The sequence below is a fragment of the Onychostoma macrolepis genome, chromosome 25 (genome assembly GCF_012432095.1).
Source record: "Onychostoma macrolepis isolate SWU-2019 chromosome 25, ASM1243209v1, whole genome shotgun sequence".
Lineage (NCBI taxonomy): Eukaryota > Metazoa > Chordata > Actinopteri > Cypriniformes > Cyprinidae > Onychostoma > Onychostoma macrolepis.
Window position 1 is genome coordinate 13988461 of NC_081179.1, and position 27921 is coordinate 14016381.

Below are 27921 nucleotides of genomic sequence, written 5' to 3' on the forward strand. Positions count from 1 at the left end.
TATTTTACCACATTTTACTATTTTTATTGGTAGCTGATGGCAGGGGATGTGAAAAGCTGTGGCTAAAATTTCTAGAAAACACCTTGTAAGAAAAAGCACAATGTAGTGGGAGGAGGAAAAATCAAAAATGTTTTATTAAGCATTTGAATATATATATATATATATATATACATTTTTTTTTTTTGAACACAAAACCATAGATAAATCACCAAAAGGACCCTGGATGGAAACTTTTTGAAAGAAAACATCAGCAGCAATTTTTGACCCCACAAATTTAATGCTGTTTTCTATGGGAACACGTGAGTTGTGGATTGTGAAATCATGCAGTTTTCAGAATTTCAGTTATGTGACGGGATCGTGTGACTGTGATTAGTGGTATTTCAACTGTGTCTAAATGTGGTTTTGGTCAATTACAAAGGATTCAAATCTGTGCACTCAAGTATCAAAAGTAACAAATAAACCCTCCCTGGTCAGTTAAACCTTTAAACGCTGTGTATTCTGCATTGCAGTAACATTTACCTTCTCTAGAGAAGTCAAGCGGATCATTTCAGAGGTGACAGGATGTCACTTCTGCAAACGATTGGCACTCAATTTGTGGTATAGAAAAATGGTTTGGGGGAGTGATTTAACAAACTGGTAATGAGGTGCTGTAGTTTAATACTGTACTTCTACGTTGCTGCAGTCATATGCACCATATTAAATATTTTCACCACAAAGATCAAGTATTTCATTTACTACAGCAAGAGCTTTGATGGTTGTGTGACATTTTAAAGACATAATCCTGTGGTTTAAGGCTAGCTTAATTCAAATTGAAAGCAACATGTGATTGGACAAAGAAATGTGCTTTCATACAGGATGCTCACCCTCATCCAAATTAAGCCTTCTATCCACTTACATACAAGGATTTGGGTAGTGGTGAATGTCTATATAAGATACACTGTATTATTGTAAGCTCATCATAAATGATATAAAAAAAAAGAGAGTCACAAACTGACAATGCTATGAAATACGTGCAAGTACGAAGAGCTATAAAACCTGCTTAAACCTCCCTCAACTGCACATCATCTTCCTTTCATTTCAAAGCCCAACTTAAGCAAATTAGGACAGAAGTCCCCCAACACTTGTCTTTAAAATGCTGTTAATCCTAACATTCCTTCCTTCCTACCTTCTTTATCCGTCTACCAACAATCTAGACTTATGTAGGATACACTCATTCAGGCTTGTGTTGGTGGTGTAGTCTTCTCTTTCCATCCACTCACAAACTCTTGTGTAGGTAAACTGCAATACCATCACTGTATTTCACTGCCTGACTCTATTACAATAAGGACGGTACCTGTACTATAAGGCTATATATCTGATGTTTAAGACAAACCAGTTTAACCCTTCCTGTGCCTCTTTATCAAATGTACACATTCATCTATCAGTCTTTAAATAGCAGATTCAAATAACCCGAGTCACATTATATGGACCTGAAAGTCTTTCCAATGTAAACTGTTGGATAAATCATGTCCATGTAAAGGGCTAGGTCCGATAATCAACCCCACGAGGCACAGCTTTTCCCTTCCTTGAACCAACCCAGTTGTTTCAGCTCGCCTGAGTGGTGCGTAGATTGGTTGACCCGCAGCCGTTTCCAGACTGGTGAGCTCCTGAGGGTATGAGGAAGCCCTGCTGTAGTCCTGTGGGGGGAGCGGTGGATGACAGCGGGCTTGTCTGAGCCCATTGGGGCATGCTGTAGGTGGGGCAGGTGTATCCAAACTGCTGATTGGGCACACATAGTGAACCCTTCCGCCCGGCTGTAGGGTTGACAGTGGCTGGCATGTGACCACCCATGGAACAAAGCTGACCTGGGGCAGAGTATTTACGTGGCATCTGAGGAAGACAGTTGGCTTTGATTAGTACTAATATGAATAAATCTTGATTGGTCGATATAATGTTACAACCATGCTGAATAACACTATAATGCACTGAGCTACTTTGTATATCACTGTGCAGGCCCACTGTTAAAGTTGCAATAGCAACAGATCTTTTTTTCTGTACTGTCACACATATGAGTGCATAGTATAGGGCAGAGACAGTTTAATTCATTGCACTTAAAAATGAATGCGAGCTTGAAGTCGATAGTGGAGGGGCAGGGTTCAAACAAACTGAATGATTGTAGAAGGCTGGCACAGGTCACCAGATTGAGTTTGTAATACTGATTTAATTTTTTTTTTTTAGTTAAACATTTGCATTCATGAATCGTTCTCAATACAAATTATAATAAGCATTCACAAAAATGATAGAATTTATTTCATGCCAGCTTTAACATTGGTAGATTTATGTCAAAGACTAAAGCCCTGTACCAAAACCTGCCGAGGTTTGACTCCCAGATGATTTCAATAAAGTGTGACATTAGCATGTTGCTAAGCTAACAGCATGATACTCTAATAAGTTAAAAATGTTCAACACACAAAAATTGGGATAAAATAAGTTAAGTTTTTAAAACTACATTAGCCAGGATTCCATCTTTAGTTGCCAATTTAACTTGTGTACAAAATTATAATGTCGCATAAAACATTTGCGAATAAGCACCATTTTGACAAAATCGTCACTTCCTGATAAACTGGCACTAAATATCACAAAGAAAAGTGGGAGAAGAAAAGACTTGCGCCTCAGAGCGAGCAGACGAAACACAATGAATGCGGTCATTGTTTCCGTGGATGCCTGCTGTTCAGGAACACAGTCGTGTAAGACAGTTCTGGGAGGCAATAATACAGAAAGACTTTGCTTGGGCATTTCAGAATGACCATAACATTTTAGATGCTGTGCAACAAGATCGGTCTGCAGGATAGTCAGGTTATGCCATCCCATTCCACCAAGTGCATGGAGGAATTTATTCGGCAAATGCATTTCCATCTCCCATTATTTGCATTAAACCTTTTTGGCAAAAGACAAAAAGCACCAAGCGAGCATAAAAATGTTTTTGCGAATTTTGGCGTTTCCATCTCTCGTTTCTGATGCAATACTTCAAAATGCACATTAAAACAGGGTGATGGAAACAACTGTCTGCAATCTTGGATGTTTTTTTAAAATGTATCATTTAAGTCTAAAATATATATTTTATTTTAAAATAGAATGTATATATATATATATATATATATAAAAACCACATTCTATTCCAAAACCACTTGATCATGTTATATTTCCAAGTAGAAAGATGGAATGCATTTTTTTTTTTATTGTTTTCTAAAAGGCAACTGCAGCCTTGCTATCTCACATTCTCTGACAATCTACATCTAAATGAAAATTAAGTGTAGTTTTTCTGGCATAGTAAGAGTTAACGTACATCATGGGTGTGTGCATTCTTTTTGGAGCCTTTCTTGACCTGTGGCATCTTGTTCTTGGCATCCCTGGCCCAGTTATCAACCAACTGATGGAGGTCAGCTGTGAATGTGCCCTTGTGTGGCAGATTAGCAGCAGGTGCTTGGTCCTGGTCCTGGTCCTGGCTCTGTCCATTCTCTTCTCTCACTGGACTTGTGGTACCTGTATGCCATAAATATTCACCGATTAGACAAATGTGAGCATTTTGAGAAAAAAAAAAATTCTCCAAATAAAATGTTGAAAGTCCTACCTTGCACATGAACGTTTGAGCCTGGTATGGCTTCAGTCTTTCCAGTGGCTGACTGACTGACTGAACTTCCACTCTGTACAGCTTGCTTGTTCCCTAGACAAAACCAAACAACATTTTTCATACCATTTGTTCACAAGCTTACGTTACAGTTGGATGTAAATCACTAAGCTCTGATACCTTGTTGAAAAGAGCCAGTACCGCTACCGCTTCTTGACCTGGTCCCCTTGCCCTTAGTGGGTCTCCTTCTGCCTGCTGCGATGGCCACGGTGGGAGGGATCACCACAGAGGGCGGCGTTTTGCCCAGACGTGTATAGAGTTCCTCGATTTCCTCCTTCTGTTTATTCTGTAATGCCTGGATCTCACCCATATGTCTGCCAAAAAAAAAATAAAAACATTGTTCAACTGGTGATCACAAGATACACAGTTATCATAAATGAGCTCACAGAAAACAAGTACCTCTCCCTGAGCTTGTTCATCTCTCGTTTAAACCCCTCATCTTCTGGTTCCGAGTCGTTGTCACTGCTGAGGTAGTGATTGGTGATGGACAAGCTGGAAGGGGTCATTTTAGACTCTTTAGCGGAGTCTGGTCCCTCAGCAGAGCTTATGGAGGAGCTCTTTCCTTCTGCTGTAGTCACTGAGAAGCGGCCCACTTTGATGTCAGTGCTGGAGGTCACCTGAAAGCGGCCAACTGTAATGATAGGTGGGTCGGGTTCAGGGGTGACCCTGGGAGGGGTCTGAGATTTATGAACAGTGTTTTCAGGGCTAGAGAGAGATGATGGTGATGATGAGGAAGAGGATGACGACGATGATGATGATGTTGTTGAAGATGGGGTGTTGGAGGAAGATGAGACTATGACTGCTGGATCTTGATCAGTGCCTGGGTCTTGATCACTGGCCACAGAAACCTGAAATGGAGAACGAGGATGTACATGAACTTGCTGTACAAATCTTTCAGGCATAAAATCTGAGGCCTAGTGCACACTGAGAAGTATATAAAGCTACCTGAAATCGGCCAAGTTTGAAAGCTTTCTCGGTTGGTGATGTTGCTGGCTCTTTCTCCTCAGCGCTGGTCTGTCCATCTGGTTGAGTTACAGATACGGAGGTCTGTAAAACAGAATGCGTGAATAAATATGAATGAGTGTAAAATACAATGTACCATTTTAAAAGGTCACTGACAAATAAGACTGTCTACAGTAAAGAAAAGAAATTAAAAATACATGTGCCAAGATTTTAAAAATGTCCTCTTTTGTATTCAAAAGTGTTTCATTTGTTTTTGAAACACTTTTAAAGCATTTTTAAAGAGACGTTTACATTTAATGACACTAAATATGTTGTAGTATAACCAGCAAGTAAAGTTACAACTAGGGATGTTCATTTTAACTGATTAATACAATCAGCTAAACGGGTTAAAGTCACTTATTTATTTATTTTTCAGTAATTTAATCAAAATATTTGAAAAGGTTTGCTGCATGGTTAAAATAAGCTACACGTATTAAAAAAAAAAAAAAAACAACAAAAAACGTTTTTTTTGAGAGAGTAAAAAAAAAAAAAAAAAAATTAAAATTAAAACTGAAACCAATGTTGGGTCTCTCATTCATACAAAATCAAATGTTTCCATATTCATGATGCATTTGAATGCCAAAATATTATTTACCTTTTATGTAGCCTAGGCCTACTTCACTCGCGTTCCAATATCCACGTAAAACAAAACGTTTTGCATAACTTCACGGCGGTACGGTGATAACGCTTAACAGCACAGATTTTACTACATATTTAAACTGAGCAGTGTGGTTTTTTTTTCCATATGTTTGACTGATTGTTTTTTATAATGATAATGAACAGGCTGCATTGTCAAGGTAGAATGCTTAACTGTGTGGGCGCATGCAGCTTATGGAGCAATCACTTGATTTCTCCCCCCCCTTGTAACAGTGGAAGCACCTACTCCTTTTAGTCATGAAGATAATCGGAATTGTAAAATGTTTGCTCTTATTTGTGTACAGTCACAAAAACAAATCTTTGCGCTTTTGTAAAATAAGCCAAAAAAAAAAAATAGGCCACTTTCTGCCGTCTGTTTCCTTTTGCGCTACTTGTTGCACAGTTTTTCTTTCGTTTTCTTAAATGATGATTTAAAGGTCCCATGACATGCTGCTTTTTGGATGCTTTTATATAGGCCTAATTGGTCCCTAATACTGTATCTGAAGTCTGTTTCCCGAAATTCAGCCTTGGTGCAGAATTTCAGCCACTATGAGCCAGTCCCACAATGAGCTTTCCTTAGGACGTGCCATTCTGTGTCTGTAGCTTTAAGGACGAGAGAGGCGGGGCAAGGTGGAGGGTGGGTGTGTGGCCTTAACCAGCTTGCGCTACCATCTGCTAATGTTGACAGTGGATGTATCGCAATGGCTCATAGACACGCAGTCATTCAAGCTTTTCAGTTTGACCCAGAATCTGATCCGGATGGAGAAGCACCGGATAAAGAAGTTGCAACTCAGCGGCTACAGCAGGACGTCTCCGAATGGTTAGTTTAAAATATTGTGTCTGGATACGGTACTTTAGTTGGTTTATTTATGTATGCTGTTACAGTTATTATCATGTAGCTAATGCTAGCCATAGGATCGGATGAAGGAACTAAAAAATACTTCGGTGTTCATTTGTACATCCAAACACAGCAACTGCCATGCTTCGCTCGTTTGCAAGCCATGATATCTCTCGAGGAAAAAAAAATATTGCGCTTGCCTCTCACGGTAGTAGCTCATTTTCTCATGGGCGGGCAAAGCAGAGAAAGGGGAGGTAACCTTTCCCATATGACGACATAAAGGGAAGATTCCAGATTGGGCCATCTGAGCTTTCATTTTCTCAAAGGCGAAGCAGGATACCCAGGGCTTGGTTTACACCTATCGCCATTTCTAGCCACTGGGGGACCATAGGCAGGCTAGGGGAACTCATATTAATGTTAAAAAATGTGAAATTTTCATGCCATGGGACCTTTAAGTGAAAATATATTTCTCGTATAGGCCTATTTATTCGTTATAATATATAAATAAATAAATAAATATATATATATATATATATATAGTGCCTAGCTTTATCATGTTTTTCTCCACTGCGGCGCGTGATGTGATGACCATGTGAATCCTCATCTTCTGTTGTTTGCTGCTTTTTGCGCAATGTAAAATTAATCCCCGGAAAACAAATGTTAGTATTTTTAACGGGTCACAGACACTTATTATTTCTAATTTAATTCAGTTCTAATTTAAAATAATCTTGTCGGTTAATGGTTAACGAGCGTCGGTTGGGAAAAATAACCGAAATGAACATCCCTAGTTACAACGTATTTTCCTTACATTTCGAATACATGCGAATATATACATCTTAATCTTTTATTTTATTCATTTATTCTCACTACATAATTTAACTTTATGACAGGTTGAATGTTATGTAATATTTTAACACTTGACTTGTGAGGAGTCATGAGTCTGCAGATATAAATTTTTCCCTTGCATGCGGGTTGCACCACGTCTTTTTTAAATATTCATAAGCATTGTTTACAACAAAAATCATCATTTTTATTAAAATGTTAAAAACATCATAGAAGAGGTGTATTGAAGTCATGTATGAATAAGTGTAATGTTAGTACTATATATACACACTATTGTAGCACATTTAGAACAGTTTTTTATATTTTATTTTAGTCTTAGTATAGGTTTTAGTAATTTTATTATGTGCCTTCGTCATTTTATTATATTTCTATGTAGATACTTTTATTTCAGTTTTAGCTATTGTAATTAAACATTTTATTCCAGTTAAGTGCGAAGACAGCATTTCTAATTTATTTAATATTTTATTTCAGTTTTTTTTAAATAACATTTTAATATTAAATTCAATTTGAATAAATTAATTAATTTAGACCAAAAATAATTAAGCATCATGTCATCCAAATACCAACATAGACACTGAATCAGCAAGTTAGTAACTTCCCCCACCTGTGGCCTTTGTGGGGATGGATCTGCAGATGGTGTCTGGGCATAGCTTGTAGGTGTCACCATAGAGGCAAAAGCACCAGGTGCAAAGTTCCCACTGGAACTGAGAGACAAACTAGAAGGCGTCGCACCGGAGACAAAGCCAGGAGTGTTAGTGCTGATAGTGTTGGGTGGAGAAGATGTAGACGTCTCTCCAGATCCATCAGGTTGGTGGGAGGAGTCCTTGAAAAGGGAACGCAGCTTCTGATCTAAAGCATGGATGTCTTCAATTCCAGGCGGCTTCCCCTGTACATCACTCTCACCGTCTCCTGTCGCAGATGGTTGCGTCACAGGGACAGAGGAGGGGCCGACTTGCCCCTGCTGGATGCCGGCTTGAGCTTGATCCAAGCCATTGCTTTCAGCCACAACATTTTGAGGAATCTGGGAAGAGGTGGGAAGTGACAGCCGACGTGGAGCTGGTGATTCAGTTGGGGCTGGAGAAGGAGACGTCCTCCCTGTTCTGGTTTGCTGAGTGGTAGATGGTGTAGGAGTGGCTACTTGAGTGGTGACTGCTGTCAGAGTTGCAGTGGCTGCTGGGACAGGGCTCTGGAATTGAGAAGTATCTGGGGCAAGACCTCCAGGTGTGGGTGGTACCACAGATATCTGGGTTGAACCAGGTGCAAAGCTAGCTTGGTCCTGCTGAACACTGCTGGCTGGTGTGGGATCAGATGCTGGAAGTGAGAATACATGGAATCATTCTTAATATTGGTTGGCTGGCTGTATTTAAATTTATTGTCATATCAGCTTCATCGGCTATTACGTGGCAGATACAAATGAAACATTAAACAACATAATATCATAAATACTTGATATACATGTTTAAGCACTTTTAATTGAAGATGTGTAAATCATACCTGGTGTGGAGTCTTCAAATGATGTGTTTGCAGAAGGAGGTCCAAAAAACGGCTCGCGAAGTCTTGCTTCAGGCACTGGGCTAACTATGAAGCGCCGGCCTGCTGAATGTACAACCTGTGCTGCTACGCTAGGTGGCACACCTGTCAAATGCGAAATATGTCAAATGAGACAGGCTGCAAGATAGGGGCGGATAAAATGTAAGAACATCACCACAAAGTACACTTACCAGGCACACTGGATGTTGAAATTTCAGGTACTTGCTGACCCAAATTACTGCTCACCTGAAGTAACAGGAAAATTTCATTTGTAGTCTTCAAATCATTTCTCACATTTGTTCTTATGGTCTGAAAAATCATAAAACATACCTGGCTATTTTTCTGAGCTTTTCCTTTCTGATCTGCCATCTGAATGACATCTCGAACCTGCTCTATGAAGGATTCCCGCTCGCTCTCCAAGATAAAATCACTTTTGATCTTGAAACAGAGTTACACACACAGAAGTTACAATCAAATTTTATTAAATATTTAAAGTAGTTAAACATCCTGGATATTGAGAGCCAAAATGTTAATGCATAAAATGCTAAATGCAAAAAAAACTAACAAAAAAAACAATACATATTGTAATAAATATCATTGTAATTTCAAATGAAGAGGTCTTTCCACTGAAAAAAGGTGAAAGTAAGAGAAAGGTGTACCATAATTTCAGCAATTTCTACAGGATTATCTCCATCCAAATCAAACTTGAATGTGACCATTTTCCTGTTATGGGTTTCCAGCTGACATTCAGCAACTCTGTCCCCAATGTTAGAAATCTACAAAAACAAACAGACCAATAATCCCACACTGTTATTATAGTACACTATACACCAAAATGTAATGTGATGCCATTATTAACCCTCTGGGGTCTGAGGGTGTTTTGGGGCCCTGGAGAAGTTTTGACATGCCCTGACATTTGTGTTTTTTTTTTCAGTAGCTTAAAAAAAATATAAATAAAAATAAAAAGTCCGATAACACTGTATTCAGCACAAATTGGGCTACAATAATATGTGAGCATCATGAAAGTACATGTTTGTGTTTTTGAGAAAACAATGTTTATGTTTGGTTAGTGAAAATCTAATTTTTTACTGAAATAAGGCCATAAAACATTCAGAATATTGGTCCACAAGACTTTTGAAAACTGGATGTGGTTGACTAGAGTTTGTTACAAAATGATGTGAAAATCACTGTTTACTCGCTCACAGAAAATAATATATTGATTTAACATTTGTAAAACATGTTTTCTAAAAGAATGCCCTTATTCGAGGGAGTGACAATGGCCATGAATATTTAGTGATTCTCACACCTGAGAGACAAAGGGCCTCCCATAATGGGCCATTAATATGAATGTGACTGAGCCGAGGCAGGTAAGAAAGAGTGTGAGGGGAGTCAAATAATGTGGGGTTTTGATTATTATTTGTATTTGAATTACAATACAGTAATAATAATTCGATCCAAGATGGCGCCGCTTATGGCAGCCTCCATGGCATTGTCCGCTGTTGTTTTTATATTTTTGTTAGTTTGTCCTGTCTTTAGTTATATCCCTGCAATCAGTTTCACCAGAGACGAATTGCTGGACATTCGGCAGTATACACCGCTCGATATTTCACCGATTTTTGATTATTCGGATGTTTTGCAGGACATTGTAGTCGGCGGAGCAGCTCAGACAGCACGGATTTCGGACAGCACTGCATAGCATCCATCTAGCGAATCTCCGCTCTCTACCCAATAAAACGGACGAACTCCTCCTGCTCTCCCGGACAAATAATGATTTTTCAAACTCTGCTGTCAACGCGTGTCCACAAGAGAAACAGTAGAGACAAAAATGTGGAATAAAATCATTATTTTTGTTTTCTTTGCGCAAAAAGTATTCTCGTAGTTTTGTAAAATTACAGTTTACAGACTGATGTCACGACTACTTTGTCGATCATCTTGGTACTTTTCTGGACCTTGATCGTGTAAGGACCCTTGCTGTCTATGGGAGGGTCAGAGAGCTCTCAGTTATCATCAAAAATATCTTAATTTGTGTTCCGAAGATGAATGGAAGGTCTTACAGGTTTGGAACGACATCAAGGTGAGTAATTAATGACATCATTTTTGGGTGAACTAACCCTTTAATACTTCTTTTTTTTTTTTTTTTAGCTGTGTTTTTTGTTCTGTTGCTGTTATTCTGTGGAAGCTTGTGTCACAAAAACAAATTCCTCATGTGTGTAAACATACCTTGCAATAAAGCTCATTCTGATTCTGATAAATAACACATAATAAAAATATACACAGTGAAAGTCAAGGACACAAGATGGAACATACTGATCTGAACACTGAGAATTGAACATTAACACACCTTTGTTCCAAACATTCATTCATAGTGTTAACACTCACACTTCTTTTATATCTTGTGGTTTTATATGTTATAAAACATTAAACAAACATCCTGGTGTTGTGAGAAATTTAGACAATGAAATGTCACATTTCAAAATGTTTCACTTGATTTCATTCATGTAGTCAGAAATTAGAGTTTGGGAAATATCTAACTAGTAAAATGTGTACAAGTTATGTCACAATAACAACAGATGCAAGTAATCTTAGGCTACTCAGAGTGAAATGCTCCACTGGATCCAGCTGCGCGACGCATTGCGTTGTGAGGTAAATTCTGGGTTACTTCTCTCAGCGCATTTCTTCCAGAAACAAAAAGTAGCAGGGATTAACTTGTTTGTTTACGCAGAGGCGATGTGGGCGTTTACATGCGCACGCGTCTCATGTGGATGTTTAGAATCTGAAAAGCGCGATCGGCGCGTGGGCGTGACTGCATTAGATATAATGAGTTGAGACGGGAAAACTGGACATCGCATTGGTTTCATACGGATTACTTTAATAGAGAATTATTTGTTTTGGACGAACTTCATTTAAAAGTAGATATTTCAAGCTTTCTATACATATATTTCTCATTTCTTTGAGGCAAGTATTCGCGGAGATTCATGTTGTTTTATTTACGTGTCTGTGAAGAGAGGTGACAGAGACCGAGCCTGCAGAGAACGCACCCGGTTTATTTTCTTTATTTTAGAAAAGCACAGTGTTTCGTTGCTATTATGACTAGGGCTGCAGCGATTCGTCGACGTCATCAATTACGTCAATTAGCATGGAATGCGTCGACGCGTCGCACCTTTAGTCACGCCCATTGTGCGAGCCTGCAGTTCTCCCTACTTAAGACAGTTTTTTTATGTCATGTTAAATACAAAACAAGACTCTAGAGCAGAAGGTAAAGGCTAGCATGGCAACATCACTTCATAGAGTTGCGTTCATAGAGCATTTTATATAGCCGAACTTGCATTCAAAGCTGCGCTGAATGAATGGAACAGCACGGGACATTGAGTTGCCTATATAATAATGTCGGGTTTAATTCACCCACAGAGACAAAGAAGGGGAAATGATTCGCGTTCATCTTCAAGATCCACTGGAGCTGCCGTCAGTGGCGTGGGTGTGATTGCGCGAGCTCTGAGACGCGCGCACCAAACGCGCTCTCTGCACTCGCTAACAAAGCATTTAAAGTCATTGTTAGTTGTTTAACTGTGTGATGAATTGGACAAGCCTCGACTGGGTTCATTTATTTAAAAACGGGCTGTCAACTGCATAGATATATATATAAACACTAGATCTCTTAAGGCGGAGTCACTTCCGGCATCATAGGGCGGCCATCTTGCCACAGGGAAGCTTTCTGGCAAGTTCTGAGGTATCTGAGGTAAGATGAGTGATCAGCACGAACATAAATCTTCTTATCTCGCTGAAATCTTGACGGATTTACAAACAGTTTGGTTTCTTACAAACGTTATTAACGTGGCTATAATTCTGAATGCTGTAACATGTTGAAATTGCAGATTGTTATAATTATTCATATGTATGCAGTGTCATAACTACATCTCTGACGTTGATAAATCAAACCGTTTGAAAATCGGTAGATAATTGAGCAAGTTATGGTTATTTAAAAAGTACATGCTTCATACAACACAATGTTACGAGTGAGCGAGCACCCTGTGGCAAGATGGCCACCGTGTGCGGACGTCGACCTCCATTGGCCAACAGCGCGTACGAGGTATCTAGTGTTTATATATATATCTATGGTCAACTGTGATAAAACTTCCTGGTGTTATGACTCCATTTTTGATTCCGTCGCTCTAGTGTCTTGAATGCGGTTGTGACTTCAGCTGTTCATTCATACAGATGTTTTAATCTGCTGAATAAATAAAACATTTCAAGTCTCTCACCTGTAAGCAACTGCAGCCATAATGTGCATTTCTATTGATTGTACAGTATCACTGCCCTGTAATTCTCTCTCTCTCGCTTTCTTTCTTGTTATTATTTCTTTCTTGCTTCCTTTTTTTAAAATTAATTATTTGTTATTATATTTATTTTTCTCTTTTCTTATTTTTTATTTGTTATTTTCTTTCGTTCTTTCATTTTTATTTTTTATTAATTATTTATTGTTATTTTTCTTTGTTGTTGTTGTTATTTATTTTTGTAAAGTATTAATTATGAGAAAACATTTGAATAAAATATTAAAAGATTAATAGCAGAAATTACTGTTATTATTTACTGATAGTTTAAAGAATTCATCAACGGATAAGAAAATAATAAATTAATTAATTGAAAAATAATCGATAAAGATTAGTCGACAATAAAAATAATCGTTAGTTGCAGCCCTAATTATGACTATACACAAATAAAAGTAGACCCTTTGCAGTTTCAAACGATACCTTATTCTTATCTGTACGATCAAAACTGACGGAGTATTTTTAGTTCTTTTTGCAGCCATAAAGCAAATACGAGACAGCCAGTGCGGGCTTCGACCCCAGGGGGTTAAAAACAAATAAAATTAGATTTGAGCACAACTTACATTCAGTACATTGAGCTTGAGCTTGGCCTTGGCCATCTTTTCGTGGCGCGAGCGGCTGCGTACAGAGCGGCTCTGGGGTCGTTTTGTAGAGCGCCCCTCATGCCTGCCCTCATTCCCATCGCTCAGACCAGAAGCTGCATCGGAGTGACCACTGAGGGCAACAAAAACATCAGTAGTAAAACTTCTCTCTACTGGAATGTCAATGTTAATAAACATGAATTTAAAAAAAAGATTTTTTTACCTTTCTGTGGAGGCTGGAACCAGAGATGTTTGAGGTTGTGACTGCTCTACTGTCTGCGGTTGGGAAACGGTCAATGGTGACTGTAATAGAGAATTGATTTAGAATTTTAGAACACCACTCAACTCCAAATCACAATCATCCATAACACACAATCACAGGGAGAAGTTCTTTGTCCAGACAAAAAGGCATTGTTTTAAATTGATGCAATGTGAATGCAATCTGAAGTTGAAAATTCAGCTTCGCCATCACAGGAACAACACGGGTATTACATAAAAAAATAAAAATAAATCAAAAACAAAACAAAAAAAGTGTTATTTTAAATTGTAATAATTATCCGGATTTTAAATTTTTCCACAACATTTACTCAAACTTCACTGAAAACTAAGCATCTACCAACACACTTGTCAATTTTTTTTTGTTTTGTTTAGCTTTATAAATACATTCAGAAAATATTGTGTAAAAACTATAAAACAAAACTAGATTTTTAAATACACATTATATGTAAAAGCATTATATCAGTCACTGGCACGGTAGATATTATTATCAGCACTAAAAACCCACATTGGCAAACCGCTAATTCACACACTACAGTGTTAGGCACGACTAGTACCTGACAGGCCTGATATAGAAAATAGAGCTGTTCAGCATTTGGAGGTGGTGAGAAAACAGGAGGGCTGAGTTGACATGCCCATATCTGACAAGCAAATAAGAGCAGCCAGCATGCAAGAAAAGGATGGAGAAGCAAAGAACAGTAGCATTAATGTATGAACTGCCAAGAAGTTGGATGTTGTGTGCAAAGCAAGCACACACAACATTCATTAAGCAACATGCAGGCCAATGGAAGATGTAAGATCAGCCACCAGAGGGCACCTTTCATACTGTACCTGTAATATTTGAGGGCCCGGAGGGGGAGCACTGCCATCTTGAGGTGGCTGATGGTACTGCAAGGGGACGGTAGGTTGAACGGAAGAGGGCAGAGTGGCCGCCTGAGAGGAGAGTACATGTATACTCTCGTTTATGTTTAACTCTGGTGTATGTTTAACAGACATAAGATATATAGAGCAACATGTTTTTGTCTTCATGTTATGGATCACATGAAGTGTACCTGGGGTGCAGCCGCAGTTCCAGTCTGGGCAGTGGGACCCAGGGTCAAAGTACTGCTCGGCTGCTGCAGAGGGGCCTGGGCTGGGTGCTGTGACTGTTGAGGAGAAGCAATTTAGTGGAGAAAGCAAAAGAAACAAGTTTTTTTTTTTTTTTTTCAGATTAACATGACTAGCTCTGAAAACCAGGACAGGTAACAAAATACAAAGGAAATGACTCACCGTGCTTTGTGGATGGGTCATGGTGTGCTGTGCCTGTGGATCAGGCTGTACGGTGCTGAAAGACGTGCCTGGCTGGGCAGGGTGAGTCTCAGAGACAGACGCTGAACCTTGAGAGTCCACAAAACCTACAGCTGTGAGACAATAAGACTTTCAGAGCGTTTTCCCATACAAACAGATTTGACTTTTTTTTTTGTCTTATTAGAGCAAAACGACTCATTTTGCAACACTAACTAGAAGCAGAGGCCCCAGGCTGCTGCAGTTGCTGGTGCTGGTCTGTTTCATGTTCTTCAGACTCCATAATGACCGAGGCCAGAGCGGGACCAGGGGGCTTGGCTGTGGTGTCGGTATGCAGTCCTAGCTGTGAGGGGTCATTCTCCTGCACCATCTTCCTCTTTTCTTGTTCCTCTCTCACAAGTTTTCTCTGCTCTCTCTTACGGGAGATCAGGGACACTCTGTCCTTTATGGCCTTTGCAATGGTCTTGTGGTCACCCTCACAAACATAGCCCGAATCGACCTTGAAGAAAAAGATTACTCAGAATTTAACTTCAAAAACAATGACAGGTCAATATTATAAGAAGGCCAGGGGGAATTCTGCAGACTTTCAGGGGTTTTTTATGCACTGAGAAACTATATATGGATAATTACATGTAAGGCCAAAAAACAAACCAATTACAGATTCAAAACATCAACCGATTTGAATCTGCAGTTGGGTAACTGAACAGAAATCCAAGTATCTTTACCATTTCTTGGGCAACGTCATCTGGGATGTCTTTATTCAAGTCAAAGGAAAATTCAATGGCTTCATTCTCTTTGTATTTCCCTTTCAGTTTCTTTACATCCTCAATGCGCAGCAACAACTTTATGGACACTAGCTCTCCATCATCCTCCTCAGCCAACTCTACACGAACCCCAGTCTCCTCCTGGAAAAATGCATGACTTAGGAGGTCCTTGATGCAATACCTAAAAGAAAAAAAGTAATTTAACTTTTATATTAAGAACATATCAATATATTGATTAAAGACAGGAAATAAACAGAATATTGTGCCCATCTTGTCAATCCATGTACTGAATGCGTTAAATATAATAAGTCTTTCCTTCCTGTAATGGGGCAACCCAAAGCAAAGCCACAAGAGTTTACTTCCAATTAAATGCCAAACAGCTTATTGTGAAATGATAACAGAGTAGACAGCTTATTGTGTAATCAAAATACCAATAATAAGCAGATATACAATTGTATGCCTAAAACAGGACTTTTAATTATAAACAAGCACGAAATACACCAGGTCTTGTATTTTGAAATGTCTAAGCTTTACTACTTCCAGCAGGTCATTAAATATGATAATATAATGTGCACTCTTATATCATCTAGAACATTATAATATAAACACCATAGAGTAAACATTGTCATTATCCATTAACAGTCAACTGTTCAGAATAAATGTGCAGTACTCTTTGATGGCGAACTGCTCTGAAACTGCAAGCAATGCACAAAAGTGCTGTTTTTACTCTGAAACGTGAAGTACTACTCATGCAGTACCGTAGGCCTTACATGTAGTACTACTCTTTTTGAAGTTTAATAAATCACATTAGGCCTTGTTGCAACTCCTGTTTTTTAATTCCAAAATTTAAAAACTCTTACAATGACACCTTGTCCCAACTACACACGATACGATGCGATGTGACGCCAAAGGCAATTTTTTTCCATGTTAATCTGAGTTTTTGTCCTAGCTAGCCATGAAAGCGACACGCAAAATGTCTATTTTAGAAACCGTTTCTATTTCCGTGACGTCGCAGTTGGAACAACAACATACAAACTATATGACGGTGATAATCTCAGGTACTGATTGTACGCTTTATTCAAAGCTAAACATGTCTAATATGAGTTTGAATGTCATATTGCGTGGCATTTATAGCCGTATTGAAAGCAACAACAGACTGTTTACAAAAAGTAAAGATGTACGTTAAAACTGTGAACTCACTGCGAACCTACAAGAATATTCCTTAAAGATGGTATCAGTCACACTGTATGTACATTTAATAATGTTAAAAATGTTTAATATTTATGAATTAGATTATAAACTTATCCATTTTGTTGTGAGCATGTTCACACACGCTTCTGATTGGCTGTAATATTTGATTGATTCTGACCAAATTGCGTCACTGGAATCTTGTCGCGTCACATGTAGTTAGGACACCGTGTGAGTCTGTTTTACTGGTTTACATACAAACCGATAATATGCCAACATTTTGAAAAATCAGTTTATTCCTCAGTAGTGACATCAAAACATAATAATTTGTTTATCTGACTTGGGAGTATTTCATGTTAAATGTTAAATAAAGCATCCAAAATGTCAGTGGGAACTTGTTCAAACTCATTCTCCTCTCATTCTGATGCAACCACATAACCACATGCATTGCTGGCTTAAGCCAGGTTAAGAATGTGCATGTAAAAAACTGCAGATATTTTATGACCTTACCTGAGATAAAACTGGTTTAAAGACAGTTTTAAATAATTGTGTGGTAATAACATAGATCTTAATGATCTTAATAAATCAGACACTGTATTTCATATGACACAAATGAAAATGAGGCTGCAAGTATGGCCTGTTCAATATTATACTGTGATGTCACCAATGAAACACTGAAAATACCTAACCACAAATTTCCAGTGGACAAGAAAGAAAAACAGGTTGTGAAAACTAGACCTTATGACAATACGACAACTGAACGCTCATGCTTGGTAAATGTGAGCCCACCTCTCGTCTTTATTCTGACGTATGCAACCCTCAATGATCTCTTTCACTTCAGGAATAGCCACTTTGTCAAAACTGCCAGGCTTCACCCCCTGTAAACACAGCACAGGAAACAATCAAAACACTGGCGTAGAAAGTGGAGATGGCTTTAACTTGGGGCCGGATTTTCTCAAAAATACTACATTTTGAATTAAGTCTGAATCTGTCTGATAGCATTAGGTTATGTCATGTCAGTACTGGTTTTGTGAGAGGTTTCAGCATTTACTGGTAGAGGTAAAAAACCAACTTACCACTGTGTGAGAAAAAAGCAGAAAGGAAACACCCCCACAGAGGGCAAAAAAAAGGGGTAAAAAGACTAAAATAGTGCAGCAAACAAGGGGAGGATGAGTGTGCGGGGACACTCTCCTCCGCCGGTGAAGTGTGGACTTACGCTGGTGACTCTGCGATAGATCTGAGCTGCATTTTGACACTCGGAGTACGGATACTCAGAAGTAGCCATCTCCAGCATACACATCCCAAAGGCATACACATCCACCGATTCGTCATACTTCTCCTCATACATCTCAGGCGCCATGAACTCAGGGGTACCTTAAATTAAAAGAATGGTTCAGAACTCTCTCAGTACCCTATTACACCCTCTCAGTGAAGAGGTGAGAGGAAGATGATGCTGTCGCTGAAGACCACTCGGGCACAACCTGCGAGAAAAGAGAGAGGTAGAGGGAAGGAGAGCAAAAAGGGGATAGAAAGTAAAAAAATAAAAATAAAAAAAAAGAGGAAGGGGAAACTGCCCTCAGTTAGACTGCAATGATAAGAAGCCCAAGTTTCTCCATGTAAGACCTTCAAGGGCAGGACTGTGTATGAGAAAAACCAAACTAGTGCACAGCACTCACTTGAAGCCCTGGACTGACCACATGACTTTAAACAATACAGAATGAATTTAAGAAATTGTTTGTTGTTGTTAGCCCAAATAGCAAGTTTAAAACTAGTCGGTGGTCAGAGGGCCCGATGCTTTTATCACAAGACCAAGCCGAAACACTAGCTATGGAAAACAAACCTTTCAAAAAGTCCTACCTTTGGGTTAACCTGTGAAGAGAAAAGGTTGAGCAATTCAAACATTGTACACTCCATAGCTTACTGAAAAGTGATGTTCTGTGCACCAGGAGAACTAGTAACCAAGTTACCCATTGACAAAGGTCTCACACGGACAAACTTCCCATATTGATAATGATTCAGACTGATATGCGTCACATAATACTGGTGGACTTACCAGGCTCATTTCTGCGTACTTACTGTCTGTACTGCAGTACACTAAATAATCCTTAAAGTAGAATAAGGGGAGACCTGAAATTAGAGCCTAAGGCTTCCAAAACAAAAAACACAAAGATCTTAAAGCTAAAAGTATGAGGGAGATGAGCAGAGAGTTTAAGGCTTTGAGCTCCAGACACTGACACACTGAAAGAAAACAAGCATTTCCTTGTGGGGGGAAAAATGAACAGATTCATTAGCATCATCATCATTAAATCATGGTTGACTGAAGAAACAGACCACAAATTTCCAAACCAGAGCAAAAGATCACTCACAGTACCTTCCAGCCCAGGGCTCAGCTCTAGCTCTAGTGTTATCCCATGATCAGATCAGTTTTCCCTGCAGACGAGTCACAAAATACCTACAACCGCTCCACAACTACTTACTCTGTCTGTGGGTACCTGAAATTGTGGCAGAAGAAAAGACAAAAACTATGTTTGAACTAAAGGAGGGTGTCAAGAGACATCATCCGTAAAGCGGGAGCCCTGGTTTGCTGTGGTTCGAGCGCTCAGGGAAACGCTGTGGTCTGCTTTCTCACCACTGTCATTAAAACACGCTTTGAAAAGAAGCAGTAGAAGAAAAGAAACTTGAAAAAGAAACATGGAATGAAGGATTAGCCTTTCCCCCAACCACAAATCTGAGTCGGACAATTCGAATAGATTTCGATTTGGAGGCGGTAATGCAGTTGCAAATACTTAGCCGTACCTATGACGCTCTTGGCAAAGGAGGCCCTCTTGAGGGTAGCCAGGCCCAAGTCTCCAATCTTGACAGATCCGGTAGGTCCGGTGATGAAGATGTTGTCACACTTGAGGTCCCGGTGGATGATGGGAGGCGACCTGGTATGAAGGAAGTGCAGCCCCTTCAGAATCTGCCGGCACCAGCTGCGCAGGACTTTGATCTTCATCTCCTTAAACCGTTTTAGATACCTACAAAGGCACAGAAAACAAGTCAATCATAGCAGGTGGCCACGATGACGAAGACAGCTTAAAAAAATTAAAATAAATAATTGACAGGAACAAATAAGAGCACTTACGTCTTGAGTGTCCCAGATGTCATGAGTTCAGTCACCAGGACAATACACTTCCTCCCTTTCAAGGATGACTCCCAGGAGTCGTAGAAGCGTACTATGTTGGGATGCTGAAGACCCTTCAGCATTCCGGCTTCCTCTTTAAAGCGCTGCCTCTCTGACTTGGACAACTTGCGATCCTGAAAAAGAATTTCATATTTTTGTAAGCATAAAGGTATGGTCACATTAGCAAAATTTCAAAAGCAAAAAAGAACCACAGCTTACACAGAAATCACTTTCAAAACAAGCAGCATTCTGTTGGTCAAAGTGGCAAATTTGCGTAAATAACCGATATGAAAGTTGCATGAGGAAATGTTTCTCTCTTACGTGAAAATCCCAGATTCCCATTGAAATGGCTGGATTTTGCTCGTGAAATTTCACCCATTTTTTAATTTGCCCTGTTTAGAAAACTTCTAAATTTATAAATAAGTGTCAAAGCGGCTGATAAGAGAAGGTATGTTTTTTTCTTCATTACTTAAAAGGAGATGCTACATAAAAACTGCAATGCTTTAACTCGATTTATAGTCACCTTTCTTACAAAACTCTCATAACCAACTGCTTTCAGCACCTCTGTGCAGGCTCTTCTTTGATGACGACAAAAAAAAAAGAAAAAAAAAAAAAAAGTGTGCTGTATTGTGGTTTCATCAAGGGGGAAATACTGCTGCTTGCAAAAACCTAATTTGCAATCAAAGTAGATGGTGCAGCACTAATAATATCATCTACAATGAAACTACAAAGTGCTTGATTCAAACCCAATCCAGCAGCGTGACCATTCTGCAGTCTGTGTCTGACTACAGTTAAAAAATGCACTCATTTCAACTGGTGATTCTTAGTTGACCTACATTTGGTGCGGTCAGCTGCCATCTCTGGAATGAGAAACATTTAGCTGTGAGTTTGCCATTGCCAAGCCCAGCAGGGACGGGCATTCACCCTAAGTTACGGTTAAAACTTCCGTTATTATCGCTCACATGTGTACAATTAACACTATGAACACAGTGCCGAAATGGAGTGAAGTTCTGTAGAAAGCAATTTCAGTGCTGAATGATGTGGGTTGGAGGAAGGGGGACTCTGCTTTGCACCCCACCCTACAACAGACCTACTTTCTCTCCCTTCCTCCTTGACTATTCCAACTATGCGGTGCACTCTGTGGCCTATGGGACCAGGCCAGCGAAGCGTGGGAGCATTTCCCCAGAGGAGGGGCAGCCCGCACACTGAACTCTAGTATGAGGATAAAGCTCCTGGCATGAATCCGCCTCACGTGTGAGGGCACATACCACTTCAGACGGGAGATAAGGAATTAGGATTAGTGAGAGGATCTCAAACACAAATTACCTGGAAATATGTTTAACAATTCATTTTGCAACTGTTTTGGCGCTTATAAGGGGCCGCACAGTTAGTTTGGACATTCATTCGCTCATCTATCAGTCAGTAATGTTAATCAGTGAACACACGGAGGTCACATGCTTAGTGAATGTTTTTTGTTAGGATCCGTGCGGCCTAATTTTATAATGTTTCATAAAAGGAATTTAAAAATTAACGTCATAGACTACCGATTGAAAGAAGTGTTTTATGCTCATCAATGCTGCCTTTATATGATCAAAAATAGAATATTGTAAAATATTATTAAAACTTCTATTTTAATATATTTAAAACGTAATTCATTCCTGTGATGGCTGAATTGCTGCTCAAGAAACTTCTTATTCTTATTATTATCCATTGAAAACAGTTGCACTGCATAATTTGTGTTGTGGAAACACATTTTAATTTGATGAATATAAAGTTCAAAAGAATTTGAAATGGTAGAGACTTTCACTATTTAAAATAAATCAATTTAATGCATTCTTGCTAAATAAAAGAAAAAAACCTTACTGATCCCAAACTTTTGAAAGGTACTGTAGATATATTTACTGTAAATGAACGGCTGTACTTAAGTTCTGATGAAGTTCTGATGGGAGCACAAAGCCCGGAAGTGTTAACAGTAAAATTAAACTTTTAGCAGGCAAAAATCCAATACATTTTTTTATAAAATTATTTGAAAAAATAATTAACTTATATTAAAACATTTTAAATAGTTTAAAAATCCACAAGTGTACCCAGTACAAATCACGTCAACTGGGAAAAGAAATCTTTAAACAGTTTAAGGTTACAGCAGAAGATTAAATGGATTTACAGGGGTCCGTTAAAGGGATCAAATGCAGGGCGAAAGGCAAATGCCGGACAACTGGAATGAAACTCAAGCAGTTGCTTGAAAGTCAGTGGTATGCACTCGCAACGATGACTCAGTTATCTGGCTAAACCGTATAACCGGAGTATTTAATGTGGTACATCGAGAGGGAACTTCTGTAAAAAAAAAAAAGAGAAGCATCTGAGATCCATTTTCATTTTCTTTTTATGGTGACCTACATATTGTTCAAATGTGTTTAGCATGTGAGAAAGCAAAGGAGAGAAATGTGGGAGGGGAATATCCCTGAGTTTAGCATAAGGCGCTGGAGACAGATGGCCTTGTGGGGGAGATACATAGGCCCTTCCCTTTTCTGCAGCAGTGTGAACTTGCAGCTTATAACACATACTGTTGTATCACACAAGACAGAAATAGAGACAACGAGCCATGAAATGTGAAAAAAGTAAGGTAAAGAGAGGCTGAAAGCTAGACAGAACGAGAGAGGCTTTTGTTTCAGCTCAGTGTATGAGCTGGCTACGCCTGAGGGCCATGAGCAGGAGAACTGCAGCTCACGTGGTGCTGCCTCGTCATCGCTCTGCAAAAGAAGAGGCAGCAGGGGGTGGAGAGCAGCAGTAGCAGAGTCGAGCCTTGGCAAACCAGCTCACCATACTTCACACGGGAGATTACAATTGCTTTGGTGGTTGAACTTGACCCACTTTTTAAATCGCACCTCTATGTGGCACATCGGTACATAAAAAAACTTCCTCTACATGATGAAAACAAAAAGGAGGAGGTCTCTGTATGCAAACAAACTTCTTAGAAGTGGGCCACAAAACTTATGAGCTGGTGATTTTCCGACAGAATGCTGTTGCCATGCAAGCACACCTCACAGAGATTACTCATGCTTTTATCATATCATAAACCAATAAAAGTGGAACGAGTGCAAAATGTTTAAAAGCCCATGTTTCTCACGGTTCATTAATTATCAAAAATAGAATAATTAAGAGAAAAAAAAATGTAAATGGCTGAAGACTGGTTCTGTCTCAAAATAAAACAAAGTACTATAAGAAAATAAATTATGTTTAAAATATGAAACAGTCACACTATGAAATATACACTACTACTCAACAGTTTGAGGCCAGCAAAATTTGTTTTGAAAGAAATTAATACATTTATTCAGCAAGGATGCACTAAATTCTAAAGTGAAAGACAGGATTTCTATTTCAAATAAATGCTGTTCTTTTGAACTTACAATAAACTAATAATAATAATAAAAAGTTTCTTGAGCACCAAATTGAAGACTGGAGTAATAGTTGATGAAAATTTCGCTTTGCATCACAGGAATAAATTACATTTAAAAATTAATCAAACAGAAAACAGTTACTTCAAACTGTAATAATATTTTAAAATATGACTGTACTCTTACTGTAAATGCAGCTTTTGTGAGCAAATTTGTGAGATTTCTTTGAAAAACATTAAAATTTTTACCAACCCTAAACTTTAAAACTGTAGTGTTAATTCACAATTGCATGATATAAATGCAATTCCAAAAAATGACTTCACACTGTAAAATCTAAAATTGCAATTTAAATTTTTTTACTCTGACATGGAAACAGGCTTCCACAGCAATTAGACCGTCTCAAAGCACACCTTAAATAAACACTACCTATGATTTACTGCATATGCCTCACATCTTCCAATACACACCTGGTGGTCTAGAATAACCTAATTAGGAAATGAGGATTTTCTATTCAAGGATGATACTACAATGCCGGGGCTACGGCCAAAGATGACAACAGCTATAAAAACACAGGCCAAATGCCAGATGTTAAGTGTCAGAGGTGTGTGTTGCGACGCTTCAGAGGTGTGACAAAAGGACTAGTAAAAGCGTTTCCTATTTCTAAAGAGATTATACAGCAAAATTAAACGCGAACAATATAAGCTGATGACACATCACTTGGAAAGGTGTAGGTGGGGCATTGAAGTTAAAATCCAACTGACTAGTCATAAGACAGTCATTTAAAGGGGCTATACCGGATAGGCCTCAAGACAGGGTTGTAGGTTTCAGACAATGAGACAGTATACTTCAGTCCCAAATGAGCAGATCAGATATGTGATTTACCACCCTGTCAGCGGACAGATCAAGAGTGCCAACAATGTCAAGTGTTGCACTTTGTTATCCTAGCTGTCAAAAGCTGTGACGTCCTACCCATAAAGCGTCACACTCAAGTTTTGGAAGCAAAAACTCCATTTATTTTCTCCATAGGGAAATTTAATTTAAACTCATGAACCTTTAAAGATAGCACTACTGTCAGTTCCGAGACTGTTAAACGACCTCTGTTCGCATTATTTCAACTTTTCATTTTACCGTTGGAAAATTAAATTACCCATGAGGCTGTACAGAACGAAATACCACAAATGGTGTAATTAAGTCGTGCTATGCTGTCAAAATATTTGTGTAGTTCTTTTCCTCATTGAAGTCGTCAATTACATAATTTTGTACCTTTGTCTATTGGTCCATATTTTAAATACTTTTTTTGCTTCAAATAAAAGTTAATAATGTGTTACTGGTTGGCTTGGTTCCTGGCCTCTAATGCGTTAACAAAGACTGAAAAATGTAACTGAAAAGCCACTTAAGGTACAAAAATACAAGAAGCGTACCTGCAACTCGCACCATGCCACCTCCACTGTGGTTTCAGTATCCAGACCCTTGTAGACCGTCTTAAATGAGCCACGTCCAATCTCAATGTCGAACTTCAAGAAGCGGCCATCCGGCGACGTCCCGACTGCATTTGTCTCAACTTCCTCATTGTCTTCCAGCTCCCGCAAATCTGCCTTAGCTCGTGCCTTGTCTTTACTTTCTTCATCCTCCTCTTTCTCATCCTCTTGTTTTGCATCAGCACTATCTCTAGACTTCAACTCCGCAACCAAACGTGGTGCTTCTGCAGAGAGAAGACTTGTGGTATTCGCAATCAACACCGGCGTTGACTCTACGGCTGTCTCGACACCTTCACCCTCCTTTTCTGGTGCAACCAAACATTCAGATTTTGTGGCCACTGAAGCGGCTTTGGTTTCCAAGGCAGGAGGTTCACAAATAAGAGCGTGGGGGTCCGTTGAGATGGTTAGGATTGTGTTCTTGCTGGGCAGCTCCAGCGCCGTTGCATTGGAATCGTTGATGACGCTGCGACGGAAGAAACGGTGCTCTGCCTTCAGCAGTTCTCGCTCCATGGTGTGGTGGCGACGGCGGACCTCGACACCTAGACGCTCGCCCACCTGCGTGTCTGAGCTGGAGCCATTGATGTTCTTCAAAGGGGGGGAAAGGAACTTGACCATATTGTCGTTGAGATTTTCTGACATTTCTCCACTGAGTGGAGCGAGAAGTCGGGTCAAATCTTATCTGCTATCCATGCATGAAAAAAAAAGCAGTATAAATGTGTGATAACGAGAAGAGGTTGCTTCAAACCAAGTAAAAACTTGCCAAACCTCTCTCCTCTCAAAACAGCAGTTCAGATAAAGTCAATACTCTTGCAAACTAAGGTGTTGGAGAGGAGCACAGGAAGTGCTTGGTGATAAAAGTAACGCAGGATCCATGCACAGATCAAAACATGTTGTTGATGATGATGACAAAAAGGAGACCTCACATCCAGCTCATCCATCCTGTGTAAAACTGCGGGGTGTATTCAATCCACATAGGGGGTCTCCTGAGGGGGCAGGGCAGTAGCCTGCTGATAAATGTAATAATCACTTTCAACTCCGAGGTCGTGCCAGAGCACAAAGTTTAACAGTTGCGTCTGATTCACTGAAAGAGAGACAAAATATAATTTAACCAAGATGGTTAGCCACAGTTAGCAAATTTACACTCAACTTAAATGGTTGCATATACACGAGGCAATGGTCTTTCCACAACCAGGCAAATATTAACCTGTTCAAATGAGTTAACAAGAGTTTACTCTCAATAACTAAAACGACAGGATGCGACTTTTATTATTTTAAAAATAGACCAGTCATACTGAAACTTTTAGATAAAGACAGTGTAGGAGGAAGTAACTCACTGATTTTTCACATTTAACCCTCAAGTCAAATTCATAATTTCCAGATAGCACATTTCCGTAACTCTTCATAATTGATATAATTCTATTTAAACAAACAACAAAAGTAATTATATATATATATTAAAATAAAAACTTGTTACTTCAAATTAGACCGTGACCAAACAGTATCAGTCTTCAGGACAGTGAACATATGTTGAGGGATTAGTAAATTAGATTTGTCCTTGCCATGTGTGAACAAAATAGTCTATGGTTTCAAATAATATAAAGGAACAAAATAACATTTTAAACAGTAACTTGTTTTTCTTTCTAGAAACACTAAATGTAAGATACTGAATACTGTACTTACGACTTTTCCCTCATACAGTGAGACGAAATGATTTCAGATGTCAAGCTTCCCCCCCCCCCCCCATCAAAAGTCATTGTCAGCTTCTTAAACTTATCATAAGAATGTAGAAGAACTAGAAAATAGCCCAAGTGTTATGTGGACTAGTTTTATAATACTTTTATAGTGACTTGCGTCATTTTTAAACTGGAAAGACTCCGTCCCCATTCACAACCATGGAAAATAAGGAAAAGCAAACTTCTTTCTTTCTTTTGTATTCCACAAAGAAATTGAGTCATACGGGATTCAAACGACATAATAACGTGTAAATGAATGAGTAAGTTAAACAAAATGTAAATTTTTAGATGAACTATCCCTTTAAGCGAATCTCTTTCCACTTATCATATCTGGCGTTAACCATAAATGAGCTAGAACCAAGGTTAACTACTTGTAAATAAATAAATATCAGTCACGACTTCGTTTAGTTTCACTGCTAACCATTTTGTCACCACATTTAAGACAAAAACTTACCATAATGTTAAGTGTCGTCGTCATCTTCTTCAGTTATCGGTGAATAACCAACGGCCAACTCCAGGTTTAACCGGTAATTCCCCAAACGCGCGTGCTCGGTATTTGAAACAACGTTTATCCGGCGCGAAGCAAATGAAAAGCTCAACGTCTCTCGCTCAACGTAATTTTTATCCAGTAAAAGTCTGACAAAATGGCTAAACGTCGGTCACTGTGCCTCCTCTGAACCGTCTCTCGCGATCCGGCGAAGTTCGAATGTCAAACACTACAACAACGTGCCGCTTCCGCTAATGGTTGCTCGCGAGACTGCAGAGCAGGTTCTCTTTGTTATTCCCTTTCAACTGACCTCGATTCATCTTCCTTGTACACTCATCTACTGCATGACGTCGCGCGTGCAAACGACGCAGTCCAAGTTTACGTTACTGTATTTACATCGACAGGGTGCAAAACAATATTCGTAAAGCTTCGAGACTAACGTATATGCATTTACGCAGACACGAAACTTGGCTTTGGGTGCAGCGCGCTACCGAGCGCTTTGTGGCTTTATTGTTGACAACGAAAGATCCCAAACAGATGTAGACGATTTGCACGATCAGGGTTCAAGGCTACGTAATCTGCATGCCATCGATTCCCAACATTTTCGCCATCGCATAAATACATGCAACATGAACAAACCGGTTTCGTGATAAACAATAACCCGAACTCTGTCCACTCCCCCTGGCCTGCTCGTCTTTATCCGAGTAATGTCTTACAGTGAGAAAGTAGCG

The 27921-nt window shown here is 39.2% G+C and overlaps 1 protein-coding gene across 2 annotated transcripts; it reads right to left on the reverse strand.

Moving 5' to 3' along the window:
* Positions 1-116: 116 nt before the first annotated feature.
* wnk1a (WNK lysine deficient protein kinase 1a) lies at positions 117-27921 on the reverse strand. Of its 2 annotated transcripts, none has more exons than XM_058766887.1 (24): positions 27158-27921; positions 24914-26051; positions 20059-20231; positions 19731-19951; positions 18151-18308; positions 17724-17812; positions 15708-15927; positions 15199-15481; positions 14968-15098; positions 14751-14843; positions 14530-14631; positions 13646-13725; positions 13405-13555; positions 9176-9292; positions 8847-8954; positions 8708-8762; positions 8481-8621; positions 7591-8297; positions 4613-4714; positions 4067-4515; positions 3788-3981; positions 3611-3703; positions 3365-3522; positions 117-1869 (listed from the first exon to the last, which is right to left on the reverse strand). In XM_058766887.1, the coding sequence occupies exons 2-24, from the start codon at positions 25607-25609 to the stop codon at positions 1585-1587; spliced, it is 4806 nt and encodes a 1601-aa protein (XP_058622870.1). In that variant the 5' UTR covers positions 25610-26051; positions 27158-27921; the 3' UTR covers positions 117-1584. The 2 variants fall into 2 exon arrangements, with proteins under 2 accessions (XP_058622870.1, XP_058622869.1); XM_058766886.1 differs by having other exon boundaries at positions 3326-3522; positions 27158-27920.

Excerpts from the sequence above, each read along its gene's own strand:
- wnk1a (XM_058766886.1), bottom strand. The coding sequence starts at position 25,609 with ATGTCAGAAAATCTCAACGACAATATGGTCAAGTTCCTTTCCCCCCCT. Across the intron at positions 8,763-8,846 it reads AAGCTCAGAAAAATAGCCAG|GTGAGCAGTAATTTGGGTCA; the intron begins GTATGTTTTATG and ends CTGTTACTTCAG. Across the intron at positions 1,870-3,325 it reads AGAATGCACACACCCATGAT|ATGCCACGTAAATACTCTGC; the intron begins GTACGTTAACTC and ends TGTCTTCCTCAG.